The sequence below is a fragment of the Monodelphis domestica genome, chromosome 5, assembly GCF_027887165.1.
Source record: "Monodelphis domestica isolate mMonDom1 chromosome 5, mMonDom1.pri, whole genome shotgun sequence".
Taxonomy (NCBI): Eukaryota; Metazoa; Chordata; class Mammalia; order Didelphimorphia; family Didelphidae; genus Monodelphis; species Monodelphis domestica.
The window spans coordinates 292,764,792-292,779,241 of NC_077231.1; the positions used below are offsets into that span (position 1 = coordinate 292,764,792).

The 14,450-nt window shown below is 42.7% G+C and overlaps 1 protein-coding gene across 1 annotated transcript in view; it reads left to right on the forward strand.

The window, feature by feature from the left end:
• Positions 1-10,320: 10,320 nt before the first annotated feature.
• Positions 10,321-14,450, forward strand: part of RAB5A (RAB5A, member RAS oncogene family) — a 40,786-nt gene continuing 36,656 nt past the window's right edge. The window contains exons 1-2 of the mRNA XM_001369686.5: positions 10,321-10,459; positions 13,733-13,988. Coding sequence (XP_001369723.1) covers positions 13,826-13,988 — 163 coding nt within the window. The 5' untranslated portion in view covers positions 10,321-10,459; positions 13,733-13,825. The remainder of the gene's footprint in view (positions 10,460-13,732; positions 13,989-14,450) is intronic.

The window sequence follows — 14,450 nt, forward strand, 5'->3', positions numbered from 1 at the left end:
GGTTTTACTTTTGTTTTTATTTCTTCCACTTTAAGTGATTATTAATAAACTTTATAAAATATTATACTTGGAGTTATTGGATATTAATTTAAATCTTACAGTCAAACCCACTACCGACCTCCCATGTCTGGCCTGGCCCAATGCTTTTGGAGACTTGTGGCTCTATGGGGGATGAATGGACACAGGACTCAACTGGCCTGACTGAGGGTGGCCCCTTTAAGTACTCTGTGGGAGGGAGCTTCCTGGACAGCCAGCCCCCTCCTGCTTCCAGCCCAAGAATAGCCACCACCAAAAAAAAAAAAAAGGCTAGAGCCTGTCATAACAGGAATCTTCTCTGACATCTTTAAAAGATAAGTGAGTTAACTACTGTGCCCCTCAAGGCCTTTGAGATTTGAAATGGACAGGCCCAGGGTTTTGTTTTTAGAAAAGAGGGGGATGTTCTAAAAGGAAGGGAAAATGCTAACTTACCTCTGGGTTCTTGAAAATATTGGGGTGAAATATTTCTTATGAGAAAGACACAGATTATATCCCACTCATCCCCAACTCCCTTTGCTGGTTGTGTCTTCTCTCCTAAAAGTACCTTATATTGCTTTGTTGTGGGGGTGAAGAGGTGTACCCCTGGGGTTTGGGAAGGATACCTTTTGCAAGAATGCAAGACTCCAAAACTTAGCTTAAAAATAAAAAGAGAAATTTATTAATTTAGAGAGTAATGTTGAGAATGGCCAGGAGGATAGTACAGTTGGAACAGCAAGATGGAAGGCTGCTCCCAGAACCCATCAATTCTGGGGATTTTATACTCTTGCAACAAAAGCTATGTCATAGTGTGGACATGACTCTAGAGTGGTTGTCACTCAGGCATTTGGTGGGGTGGGGTGGTCATCTGACTGGGGTCTGCCTGGAGACATAGGGAATGACCCTCATAGAGATTCCTTAGTTTTAGGAAACAGACAGATGTCTGAGATGTAGCCTGATAGAATCGAGGTGTAGCCTGGAGGTGCATCTCTCTGTCCATCTTAAATATAAAGGAGGATTGAAGGAGGATCTCAGGGTCCTATAGGGGTCATCAGGCTAAGAGTCACAAGGATGTAAGGGAGCAAAGGAATTTTACTGTTGCCCAAGTTTCTGGGGGTGCAATGCCCATGTCAGCTTTTGTGTATTTATGTATGATTAAGTTAGATTGTCACTGTTTTTAGTCATATCCAACTTTTCCTGATCCTTTCATCATTTTCTTGGCAAAGATTCTGGAATGGTTTTGGCATGGGCATTGTACCCCCTGAAACTCAGGCAACCTATTATCAGGGAAATTCCTCTGCTCCCTTAGGCGAATGACTCCCAACCCAAAACACCTGACCTTGGAGATTACCCTCCTTTGATTGCCCCACTGAATGGAGATGAACAGAGACACACCACATTCATCCTTCCTCCAAATCAGAGAACCACCCCCAGGAGAAGGAAAAGGCCAGGAAAGTATGTGGAAGCCAGATTATGGAAGGTGGTGAGGACAGGATCAGAGTTTTATACTTCCTTAAGTAGGAGGGCAGAAATTGATGAAGTCATTTTTAAACACAAAAGGGCTATAATCAGAGGATAGCTGGGGAAGGAGGTCAGAGACATAGAGGATAAATTGTGTTTGAGGTGTCCATGGGGAATACAGGCCTGGAATCATGGAGACAGGGCAGGTCTAGAGGTAGAAATTAGGGAAATGTTCATGTAGATCATGATAAGATTAGATTTGAACCCCCAAGAAAGCAGGAGAGACAAACTATCTTCAGGGACATTCCTCTGAGTACTGCTTTAGTTGTTTAGATATTTAGATTGATACTCTTGCTGGGTGAGTTTCAGTGCAGTAACTTGGACCTCAAGGAAAAGGGATAAATCAACTCTCATCCATCGTCATTGATGCTGTTCAAGCTGTTGAAATGATATATGGAGGACTCTGCAGGGAACAGCTAAAAAGCAAGATTCTTGAGTTTTTACATGTTAATTTTAGTGTTACCTTCCAGCAATTCACCCAAGTCCAATTTTGCTTGCTTTTCCTATAAAGGAAAATGCTTTTCACACAAGGTACATTGAAACTTGATTGATTCAGAGGAATTGGGACCTAGGAATCTGATTAGATCAGCTGTTCTCACTCCCTACTGTGGTTAAACTTCTTAGCCTGGCATTCAAGGCTCCATGCTAGCATGCTTGTTATATTACCACATATGGTGCGCTCAGTGCTTCAGACAATCTGAACAACTTGCCATTCTTCCCTCTCTATCGCTTCCCCTCCCATCAGCTTATGTCTAGTTTGTCCTGCCTCTGTGATTTTGCTTAGGTCATTTTTCCTGTGTCTGTCCCAACCCCCAGCCATCTTTGTTTAAAGCCCAGGTAGCCTTTTAAGGTCCAACTCCAATAAATGCTATCTCCTTTCACCTCTTCTCCCTTCCCAATCTACAAAGTCCTCCTTTGCTCCCCAAAGCCATTGCTTGCACCACTTGTCATGAACTTAGTAACACAATGTTTAGTATTATACTTGTGTCGGATGCATCCCCTTGCTAGATTGTGGGCTTCTTGAGGGCAGAGATTATATCTTATCTAATCTTTTGTGTCTCCCCTCAACCCAGGCACAGTGTTCTGTATATAGGGGGCCCTTGTTAAATGTCTGTTAGAATCTTATTGAGATAGTTGAGGAACATCTAATTGTAAAATGAGTTCAAATTTTGGGCATGCTAAGACTGTGGGGGTGGCAGAGTCAACTAGAGCTGTCCAACTGAAAAGAATACAGAGGAACATGGAGAAGGTGGTGGCCCAGAAGCAAGAAAAGAAAATACTGGGTCCAGCAGAGCATCTGACCCGACAAATTGAAAGAACTATTCGTCTAGCTCCACAACTTGTTTATCCTAGTACCAAACTCCTCACCTCCTGCTCATCCCCTCAGACCCTACCTCTTATACACCTGCTCTTCAGCTGTGCCTTTCCTTCAGCTACACAGCCTGGGGTTCCCCTTTATGGAAGATTCTCATCCCCTTCCTCTGTTTGCTTGGGAGCTTCCCCCTGGCTTTGGAGCCATCTTGGAGTCTGTTTCATCATGTCAGTGGCTCCAGGGATTCTTGCGAGTGGGAGGGATGCCCTGGATCTGGAGATGTTTGCATGCTGTCCTCATGTCTCCTTGGGCCGCTCAGGCCAAGGAGTGGGGGGCTAGGACTGTTGTTTAGATTATGTGACCTCCAGAAGGGCAGTGACTGTGTCATCTAAATTATGTATCTCTCTTAGCGCTGAACCTTTGGTGCTCTGAGCGTAATAAAACTTTAAAGTTGAAAAAAAAAAGACCTTACCTTCCATCTTAGAATCAATATTTGTATTGGTTCCAAGACAGAAGAGTAGTAGGGGCTAGGCAATGAGGGTTAAGTGACTTGCCCAAGGTCTAACCTCCCCTCCAACCCCTTGCTCCAGAGTCACATCCTCACTGCTGAAGAATATAAAACCCCCAGAATGGAGGCATTCTAGAAGCAACCTCCCAGGTCGTTCCACTCATGCTGTCTTGCTGGCTAAAAAATGAATCTCTCTTTACTTTTAAGCTAAGTTTCAGAGTCTTGCGTTCTTGTGAAAGGTATCCTTCCCGAACCCCAGGGGGTATACCTTTACACCCACAACAGTTTGATATTTCCTTCCCCAACTCATTTTACAGATGAGGAAACTGAGGAAACAGAATTAAGCGACTTGCTCAGGTTCATACAATGTTTGAAGCCAGATTTGAAATCATGAAGATGAGTCTTCCTGACTCCAGGTCCAGTACTCTATCCACTGTACCACCTAGCGGCATACATCAAATATATTCACACACATGTGTTAACTTGGAAAAACACAGAACTATTAAATAGTCAGAAAAACCAAGTCTTTAATGAGGAAAGGGATAGTGTCCAATATTTAGGCCTCCACACAGTCAAGTGCCCAAAACCACACAGAGCCAAAGATCCTGGCACTTTGGACACAGTATCCCTGGGAGTGTCACTGTGTTAGATGATAGCTCAGAAGCACATAGAATGTGGGGGAACTTATATACCCCTTGGGAAACTGGGGACCAGGGAATATAGTTGATTGGCTTTAAAATGGCCACAAAAAAATCAGAAGTACAAGGCTGAATTGTCTGCGAGAGGCTGATACTTTACAAAGGATACAAAAGGGAAAGTTCTAGCCAAGGGCTGGGCTTACTTGGGAAAAGGATTTTGATACAATGGGAGAAACTACCAGGAAAAAAGGGTACTTAACATCTGATTAGGTCAGTAAGCCCCACCTACCTAGGACCACCAAGTACTTCAAGGTCTATTGTTAGTCTGAAACTCTGAGTCTGGGATCTCCCTCCCAGAGAAACTCTCATGTGACAAGGTCTAACTTGAGGGTCTTCAGATCTCAAGCTGCTCCAAACTTGGGCTTTCTAGATTCTAAGTTGACACATGTGGCAACATGGAATCTAGGAACCCCAAACTTGAGGCCTAGTGGGATCTGGTGAACCCCAGGTTTCAGGACTAGCTTGTAGGTTGGAGAGCCCAAAGTTTGTACTTGTTTCCTGTTCCCAAGGGAATCCATCCTGAAGGGAACCCCAGGCTAGAAGTTTTAGACTGAGTGGGGGGACCCTCAGGGGAATGACAGTCCTAGTTGGGTGGGACTAAGCATATGCTAAGGGCCCTCTTTGTCTTAGATAGTCTCCCCTATTGTATCCGAGACCCTTTCCCAGTAAGATCCACCCCTGGGCAGGAACCAACCTTTAGTATCCATTGTAAGCAGCCCCTTCTCTTATACTCTAGCCTCCAGCTATGATTCCTTTCCCAAGCTTGATTGTCTCCTGTCGGTGTAGTTTGAACACTCCCATTTTCTTTGTAGCTATAGCAATGCCAATCATCTTTCCCTGCCCCAGGATTCTCCAAATGGTATATAGGTACCCCAAATTCTTTTGTTCCTTGGAGTCTAGCCTGGTGGCACTCCCAGGGATAACATCCCCAGAGTCCAGAGTTTTATACCCTGTAAAAGTTGTGGCCCCAGACTCTTGAGTAAATAATTAAATACTGGACTTATCCCTCTCCTGATTAAAGACTTGGTTTTTCTGACTATTTGATAGTTCTGTGTCATTTACAAGTTAATACATGTAATATGCATATGTTTTAGAAATATATGGCATTTATTAAATTCCTTTTTGGTGCCAGATACTGTGCAAAGTGCTTGTGATATAAGGCAAAAACAGACTTTGCCATGAAGGAGTTTACAGTCTAATGAGGGAGACAACATGTAACTAGCTGGGTGGACAGAGCACAGGGTTTGGATTCAAGAGGACTTGAGTTAGAATGTGTCAACTAGAAACTAGAACTAGTAAATAGTCAAAATCACTCTTTAATCAAGGGAAAAGGGGTTAGCGCTACTAAGTGCGACAATGGAGCTGTTCCCCGAGACTGCACAGAGTCTGGACGCCCCGGTCACTGACCCTTGGGAGTGCCATCGACTCAGGATGGACTCCAGGGAACAAAAAAATTGGGGAATCTATATACCATTTGGGGAGTCCAGGGACAGGGAAAGATGATTGACATCACTATGGCTACAAGGAAAATGGGAGTGTTCAAACTACACTGACAGGATACAATCAAGTTTGGGAAAAGAATCATAGCTAGAGGCTAGGGTGTAAGAAAAGGGGCTGCTTACAATAGATACTAAAGGATGGTTCCTGCTCAGGTGTAGATCTTTTCCTGGGAAAGGTTCTAATACAATAGGGGAGACTATGGAAAACAAAGAGGGTCCTTAGCATATGCTTATCTCACCCTACCAGGATTGTAATTCCCCTGAGGGTCCCCCACTCAATCTGAAACTTCTAACCTGGGATTCCCTTCAGGGTAGATTCCCATAGGAAAAGGGAACAAGTACAAACTTTGGGGTCTCCAATCTACAAGGTAAATCTAAAATTGGGGTTCATCAGATCCCACTAGGCCACAAGTTTGGGATTCCTAAATTCCATGTTGACAAATGCTACCTTAGATATCTGCTAGTTCTGTAATGCTGAACGAGTCACTCAACCTCTGGCTACCTCAGTTTCCTCATCTGTAAAATTGGAATGATAATAGCACCTACCTCTTAGAGTTGTTGTAAGAATGTAATATTTTTTAAATGTATTATAAACCTTAAAGAACTATATAAATTCTAGCTATTATTTTTACTATAAGAAAAAGGAAGAGATGAAAGATAAAGAATACATGATCTGAGAGATGTAAAAAGTGGGATCTGAGTCATCTAGATAGCAGCCAGAGAAATTAAGAATCCAAGGTGAGCAGGCTGACAACTGTTTTAATGAACCCCTAAGTTTGACGTTGTCCCTTGGTAATTTGCCTTCAGGCTGTCCCAGAATGACCTTGTCTTAGACTTGCGGGGTGCAGAGATGTACCCCTGGGGTTTGGGAAGTATACCTTTTGCAAGAACGCAAGACTCCAAAACTTAACTTAAAGAGAGATTTAATAGTAATGTTGAATTTTTGGCAAGCAACACAGCATGAGAGGAGCCAATGCCTCAATTCTGGGGTTTTTATATTCAATGAGAGCTTGACTCTGGGGCAAGGGGTAGGGGAGGGGATTTCCCTGAAGGCATGGGGGTGGTTCTCATGATTTGGAAGACGGATAGATGAGGTGTGTCTCTTTGTCCATCTCAAATCAATGGGACAATCAAAGGAGGATAATCCTCACAGGGTCAGATGTTTTGGGTTGGGAGTCAGAGGGTGTAAGGGAGCAAAGGAATTTCCCTGATAATAGTTTGTCTGAGTTTCTGGGGGTACTATGCCCATGACAGATGGAACAATAAACCTTAAAGTACACAATGATCCCAACTTAGACAGAATTGGTAGATATAATCAAATCTTAAATATCCTTTTGTCTTAGAAGTTTCTCCCTTAAATCAATTGTACAAAAAAATCAAGCCATTCTCCAATTGATAAACGGACAAGGGACATGTATAGGCAATTTTCACATAAAGAAATCAAAACTATCAATAAGCACATGAAAAAGTGCTCTAAATCTCTTATAATCAGAGAAATGCAAATCAATACAACTCTGAGGTACCATCTTACACCTAACTGATTGGCTAAAATGACAGCAAAGGAAAATAATAAATGTTGGATAGGATGTGGCAAAATTGGAACATTAATGCATTGCTGGTGGAGCTGTGATCTAACGATTCTGGAGGGCAATTTGGAACTATGCCCAAAGGGCGATAAAAGACTGTCTGCCTTTTGACTCAGCTGTAGCACTGCTGGGTTTGTACCCCAAAGAGATAATAAGGTAAAAGACTTGTACAAGAATATTCATAGCTGCACTCTTTGTGGTGACCAAAAATTGGAAAATGAGGGGATGCCCTTCAATTGGGGAATGGCTGAACAAATTGTGGTATCTGTTGGTGATGGAATACTATTGTGCTCAAAGGAATAATAAAGTGGAGGAGTTCCATGGAGACTGGAACGACCTCCAGGAAGTGATGCAGAGTGAGAGGAGCAGAACTAGGAGAACATTGTACACAGACTGATACATTGTAGCATGATCAAACATAATGAACTTCTCTACTAGCAGCAATGCAATGAGGCAGGACAATTCTGAGGGACTTATGAGAAAGAACTGTGGGAGTAGAAACACAGAAGAAAAACAACTGACTGATCACATGGGTTGGTGGGGATAGGATTGGGAATGTAGACTCTAAGTGATCACCCTATGCAAATATTAATAATATGGAAATAAGTCTTGATCAATGACACATGTAAAACCCAGTGGAATTGCTCCTTGGCTATGGGAAGAGTGTGGGGGAGGGGAGGGAAAGAACATGAATCATGTAACTGGAAAAATATCCTAAATTAAAATTTTCAAAAAAAAATAAATTTTTAAAAAGTTTCTCCCATCTATTTAGGCTTCTGCCAGGTAGACCAGCCCCTGGCTGGATTCCTCCTGCCATTTTCTCTACCATAAGTCAATCACTTGGACTTTCCTGTCCTTTATTCTTCAGCTCACTGGAAAAATCTCCCTTCTAAAGTGCTTTTCCCCAGAGTCAATGTTCCTAAAATACAGAGCTTTGTCATTGTATCAAGCCCATGACAAGGCTAATAAACCAAAGTAAAGACATGGGGATAGGAAAAGTACCTTGTGAGCAAGAAAAACCAGTAGGACCTTAAAGCTAGATTGTATAGTTTATATAAGTCAGCAGAATATAAGAAGCCAGGAATGGAATGAAAAGGCCAGGTTTTGAAGAGTTTTAAATGCCAAAAAGAATTTATATTTGATCTTGGAGATAATAGGGAACCAATGGAAGTTGATGATTTTTTAGAAAAATCATTTTCACAGCATGACAGGAATGGGGGCAGTTAGGTGGCTTAGTGGTGTGAAAGCCAGACCTAAAGATAGTAGATATGGATTAAAATCTGGCCTCAGACTCTTCCTAGATGTGTGACCCTGGGTAAATCATTTAACCCCTATTGCCTAACTCTAACCACTCTTGAAACCAATACTTACTATTGATTCTAAGATAGAAGGTAAGGGTTATTTTTTTTAAAGGCTATTGTAATAGAGGTGATAAAATAAGGAAGCAGCAAAGTGGACACAATATACATAAGTATAGATACATATATGTATGAATACATATACACACATACATGTGGGTCAGATATGAGTTAAGTCTTGAAGGAAACCAGAAAAACTGAGTGTGTGTGTGTGTGTGTGTCTGTGTCTGTGTGTCTGTGTCTGTGTGTGTCTGTGTGTAAAAGACAACGGTAGAAAAGACAAGCTATGGGTAAAGAAAGAACATATGACTAGGGAGACTGTGGGATATATGGCACCAAGGTTACTGGCCTAAGTGCCTGGATGGGAGGCAAGAGGGTAGTGCCTGCATATAAGTCTATCCCAGTGATGGTGAACCTTTTAGAGACTGAGTGCCTAAACTGCACTCTCACAATGTATGTGAGCTCCCTACTTTACCCTAGACAGGGGACGGATGAAGCATTCTCACTGGGCCACTGGGCAAAGGGGCAGGTCATATGAGAAATGTCCTCAGGAGCATGGAGAGAGGGAGAGCAGCCCCCTATGGCATGTGCCATAGGTTTACTAATACTAGCATCAAAACAAAGATATTTCTTTGACTTTGAGGTTAGCCAGGAAGCAAATAAGGCTCCTTCCATCTCTCAAATTCTGTAATACTCTGAGATAAGCACTTCCAGTCCAGAGATTTCTTCACATTTCCACATATCAACAATCAATCACTAAATATATCCCTACTCAGGGCCAGGCTAATAGTAGCCGCTGCCCTGGAGGAGCTCACAATCTAATGGCAAAGACAAAACACAAATATGTACTAGTCAACTGGATTGCAGGATAACGGGGAGATGAGTGGTCATGCTTGGTGTGCAGTGCCTAGCACAAAGGGGGTGGGGGGTGTCAGGTTGATGGTTATTGACTTTTTATTCACCAGGCCCGACCTTTTAGCTTCTCCCAAGGCTTCTTTCCTCTCTTCCAGCAAATGATGTGAAGCTCTGCCTCAGTTCCATCAGTGGCCATCTTCCAGGGAGAAAAAAAAGCTCTGAGCTTTAGGAGGCAGCTGGGCATCCCAGGGGGCAGCGTGGTCCAGGAGCCAGAGAAGAGCTCAAAGCTGGCCTCGGGCACGACGAACCTGGAGGATGGTGCTGACCAGATTGTCTCATAGTTCCCTGCCTCAGTTTCCCTAATCTGATAAAAGGTGCCAAAAAAAGATGCCCCTGCCAGGGCGATGAACGATTAGGCTCCTACAAAGGGAAGCGCTTTGAAAAGCTGAAAGTGCTACATACAAGCCTGCAGTCGGGTTTCTCACAGTGGCCTGATTTAAGCCCAAGACTGCTCCTGCCCTTACAGGGCGGTACTGAGACTGCATCCGACACTAAGGTGTCTAAGAGGTGCGCCGCGTGGGACAGCCCGGGCAGGCCACAACACTTGTGGGATCAAGTTCCCGCTCCCAAGGTGGCGGAGCAGAGACTGCGGGTGGGAGGAAAGGGAAGGCGAGCAAGGAGGAGCCGAGGGAGGGGCGGAGCCAAGAGCGACTGAAGGGAGGGGCCGGTCCGCGATAGGAAGTGACGTCACACGCCTCGCGGTACGTGCGCGGACGTGGCGGCGGCGGGGTCGGCGCCGGGGGGCGGAAGTGGCAGTCGCGCCGGGGCTGGTGTTTGTGTTTTGGTTTCGAAAGGCGCCGGGCTACTGAGTTTGGGGGAGCCGGAGGAGGAAGCGGCAGCGGAGGCTAGGGCCGTGGGCGCCCGGCTCCGGCCGAGGGGGAGGAGCGGCGGGAGGCGGGGACGGAGCCCGACGGGGGCGGCCCCAGCGGCGCGAACCCCGCACCGGCCAGTCTGAGGGAGGGGAGCGGCGCGAGGAGGCGCAGGCAGGCCACGGACGAGACGCCAAGCCCCGGTCCTCGTCTTTGAGGAGACGCCGTCCCGCCGCGCCAGGTAACGAACCAAGCTGCGCTGCGCTGAACCCCGAGCGGGCCGCGGGTCGCGGGCCCCAGGCCTGGCCCGGTCGGTGTCCCTATTCCCGGCCCAAGATGGCGGCCCGGGGCCTCCCCTGGCTGGCCGAACCGCACCGGGGCCTGAGCATCGCCGTCCACTTGTTGGGGTTCCCTTTGGGCTAATGCGAACTCGGGGGGGGGGCCGCGGATCCTTCCATTGATGTTTCCGATGTGGCAGGGCTCCCAGGTCCGCAGACATTTGGTACGTCCCGGAGGGCTTCGGACTGCTCTCCCGAACTCTCCGGGCCGAGAGTTTCCTTCTTGGCCAAGTGAGGGAATTGGACGAAATGATCATCTCAAGGTCCTTTCACGAGCCGCTGGCGGGGTGCAGGGCACTTAGTAAAGACTGGGTGTTGTCTAGTAGGTAAAATCATTTTATGCCGAGATCGCTGTCGTTTTTAAAAACCATTGTAATTCTAACTATATACTTCTGGGGCCCTCGGTGACTGAGTTGCCTCTTTGCCTAGGTTGGGAGTAAATGTCGAGGTTGCCCAGTTGGGATCTCTGCCCCACACCCCTCCCAAAAAGGTTAAAAACAAAAAACTTATGAGATAATTAAAAAAATCAAAGGCAAGATATCCTAGTCCCGTTTTTTGAGGATAAAATGAGGCACTCTCTGAAAAGGGAAATGATAACCTTAAAGTGCTATATCATCATTAACTATTATTATTCTGAGCCATAAAGTAATTTTTTACTTTGTCTATATTTTAATACTTCGGAATTGTTTTTAAAGCCTGCTGGAATGTGGGGTGGGAGGAAATACCATTGATATCATTCACTTAACTATTTTTCAAATTCTTAAAATACTGTGACAAATAATTTAAATATTCCATTAGAAATGAGTGGTGTGATATGAGAGCCTTATCTTGTGTAAATATGAAGACTTGAAAGCCTATCTTTATTATTTATACTTAATTTTGTCCACCCAACTAAAGTGAATTAAATCTTTCTGATAATCTTTTTAGTTAATTAGAAAGCAAATACTAAACTTTAAACATCAAAATAGTCACTGAAAGTCACTAGTGCAAAATGAAATGCAAACTTTACAATTTTAGTAAGTAAAATGCTTTTAAAGTTGTCTGGGGAGGGAAGGTGCAGCTCAGTGAATTGAGAGGGGCCTAGAGAGGGGAGGTCCTGGGTTCAAATGTGACTTCAGATACTATTTAGTTTTGTGACCCTGGGCAAGTGACTTAACCCACTTTGCCTAGTCCTTATCACTGCCTCTGCCCTGACACATTGCCAAGACTGAAGTTAAGGGTTTAATCTTAAAGCATTGTGGCCTCTTAAAGCATTGAAGTAGTAGAACTAGTATGGCACTTGGAGTAAAGAAGACATGAGTTCAAATCCTACTGCAGATATTAACAATGTGAAACTGGGGAAATAATTTACTTTCTCCATCCTCCATTTACTTATCTGTAAAATAAAGGTGATTATTGCACCTAGGGAAGCTAGGATGCACCTTGGATGGAGTGTAGGGCCTGAAATCAGGAAGATCTGAGTTCAAATTTAGCCTTAGACACTAGCTGGGTGACCCTGAGCAAGTTATTTAACCATGTTTGCCACAGATTCCTAATCTATAAAATGAATTGGAAAAGGAAATGGCAAACAACCAGTGTCTTTGCCAAGAAAACCCCAAAAAGTGGTCAGGAAGAGTTAGCAGAGACTGAAATTACTAAACAACAAAACACTTCCCTCTCAGGTTTTTTAGGATAAACTGAGATGTTTGTAAAGTGCTTTGCAAACTTTTAAAATACAATAGAAATGTTGACCATTGTAATTATGAATCTCTTATTGCTGTTACTAGCAACCTAACAGGGCTAGATTAATTTTTTACAATTTCCAGCCTTTTGATTTAAATTTTGGAATTAGTATAGCAGTTCATTCAATCAGGAGCTTGAGAATTGAGAACTGTCTTCCTTTTAATTCCAGTTTAGCATAGTGCCTGGCAGTCAGCCAATAAACATTTATTAAATATCTAGGATATACACATAGTAGATAGTTAATAAATGCTTGTTGACTTGACTTGAAGCACTTGTCAAGTTCCTTATATTTGCTTTGCATTGTATGTACATAGTCAAAAAAAGTTCCTCCCCTCAAAGAGCTTACTGTTAGATAACTAACAAGTCTAAACATAAAGTCCTTGCTCAGTAATCTAATAGGCACTTTTAGAAATCATACATCACACAACTAGGGAGTGTTTCTGTTGCCAGGTCATATCCTAGATAGGTGTGTTAGTGCATTTTAAGTCTACAAGACATTTCATTAGCATTTAATCATTGTCCCCATGATGTGCACACCTAGTAAGCTATTTTCCCATTAGTTAAGAATGGTTCTTGTAGGCAGATGTTTCCACATGTGTTTTATGACCTAAGAATAATTTGTTGTTTAGTCATTTGGTCCAGCTGAATGTCTAAGCTCTTCTTGACTACAGATGGACTTTTCTTAGCAAAGATAACTGGAGTGATTTATTTCCTTCCCAAGTGGACTAAATGAAAGAGAGGTTAAGTGATTTGCCCAGAATCACACAACTAGTGAGTGTCTAAGGCTGGATTTAAATTCAGGTATTCCTGATTCCAGGCCCAGGACTCCATCCACTGAGTCACCCAACTGCTTTCTAAGAACAATGAATTATACTTATTCATTATTGATGGTTAATTATGAAAACTTCTACATTGTAATAAAAGTTAAGTGATGATTGAATCCAAGGCCTTCTAAAAGAGTAGGTCAGAAATCATATTGGAAGTATTTGTAAGTTCGGTGACTTTAATAAGTGTATAGAGAAAAAGTATAGGTATGTAGGTAACAAGTATTGAAATTAAAAGAATAGTTTTGGCTATTATCTTTAATAATAGTCACTACTATATTGCCTATACTTTTGGATGATTTAAAATATGTATATGTATATCATGTTATGCAAGATATTACTGAAAAAATATATAGGAACATAGCTGTGCAATCCACATCTCCATAGTGACAAAATAAAGTGTCCCCACAGTAGCACAGGGATAATTTTCAAAGATTATAATCCTTAAACATTTTTAATGGCAGAATTAAAAATTAGCAAACTTTATAAAAATAAATGAAATTTATTTCCTAGAAAATCGAGTAACTCATGAAATATACTGTGATCAAAACTTATTAAAGTAATTCATATTGGTTTTGGTTTGTTTTCTACAATTAATAACTTAATATTCATTGTGTTTTTAATTAACAGATTATTGCCAATAGAAAGAAAAATATTGACACTTGCATCCTGGAAGTCTACCATTTAAGAACCTGAAATTAGGGACTTTATTCTTATTTGGACATGGCTAATCGAGGAGCAACAAGACCCAATGGGCCAAATACTGGGAATAAAATTTGCCAGTTCAAACTAGTACTTCTGGGCGAATCTGCTGTTGGAAAATCAAGTCTTGTGCTTCGATTTGTGAAGGGCCAATTTCATGAATTTCAAGAGAGTACCATTGGGGGTGAGAACACTTTTTTACCCTACTGAATTTATTCCCATACTGACTTGAATCATGTTTGTATAATCTTTATTTTTTAGAATCTTTATTTATAATGTGTTAACATCTTTCCCAAGTATGAGATAATTGTACTTTCACATAAGAATGGTGATTAAGATGAACATTTGTGACCAGTGTCCTTCAAGTGATTTAGTATTAGATAGCTTCTTAACTGATGATATAAATATATTCTTTTACTTTGATTCCATTAGATTTACCACCTTGAAGGGTATGATGCTGTAACATGCAAGATTTAGAACTAGAAAAAGCCTCACAGGCAGGCCATTGTGTGCAACCCCCTCACTAAGGTTCCAGGTCAAAAGTATCAGGGCAGATTTTGAGTTGAGGTCCTCAGAATCATCCCAGAAATAACAGATTTCCATTATATTTTGGCCTAGCAGTGTAACATTGGGAAGAGCACATGCT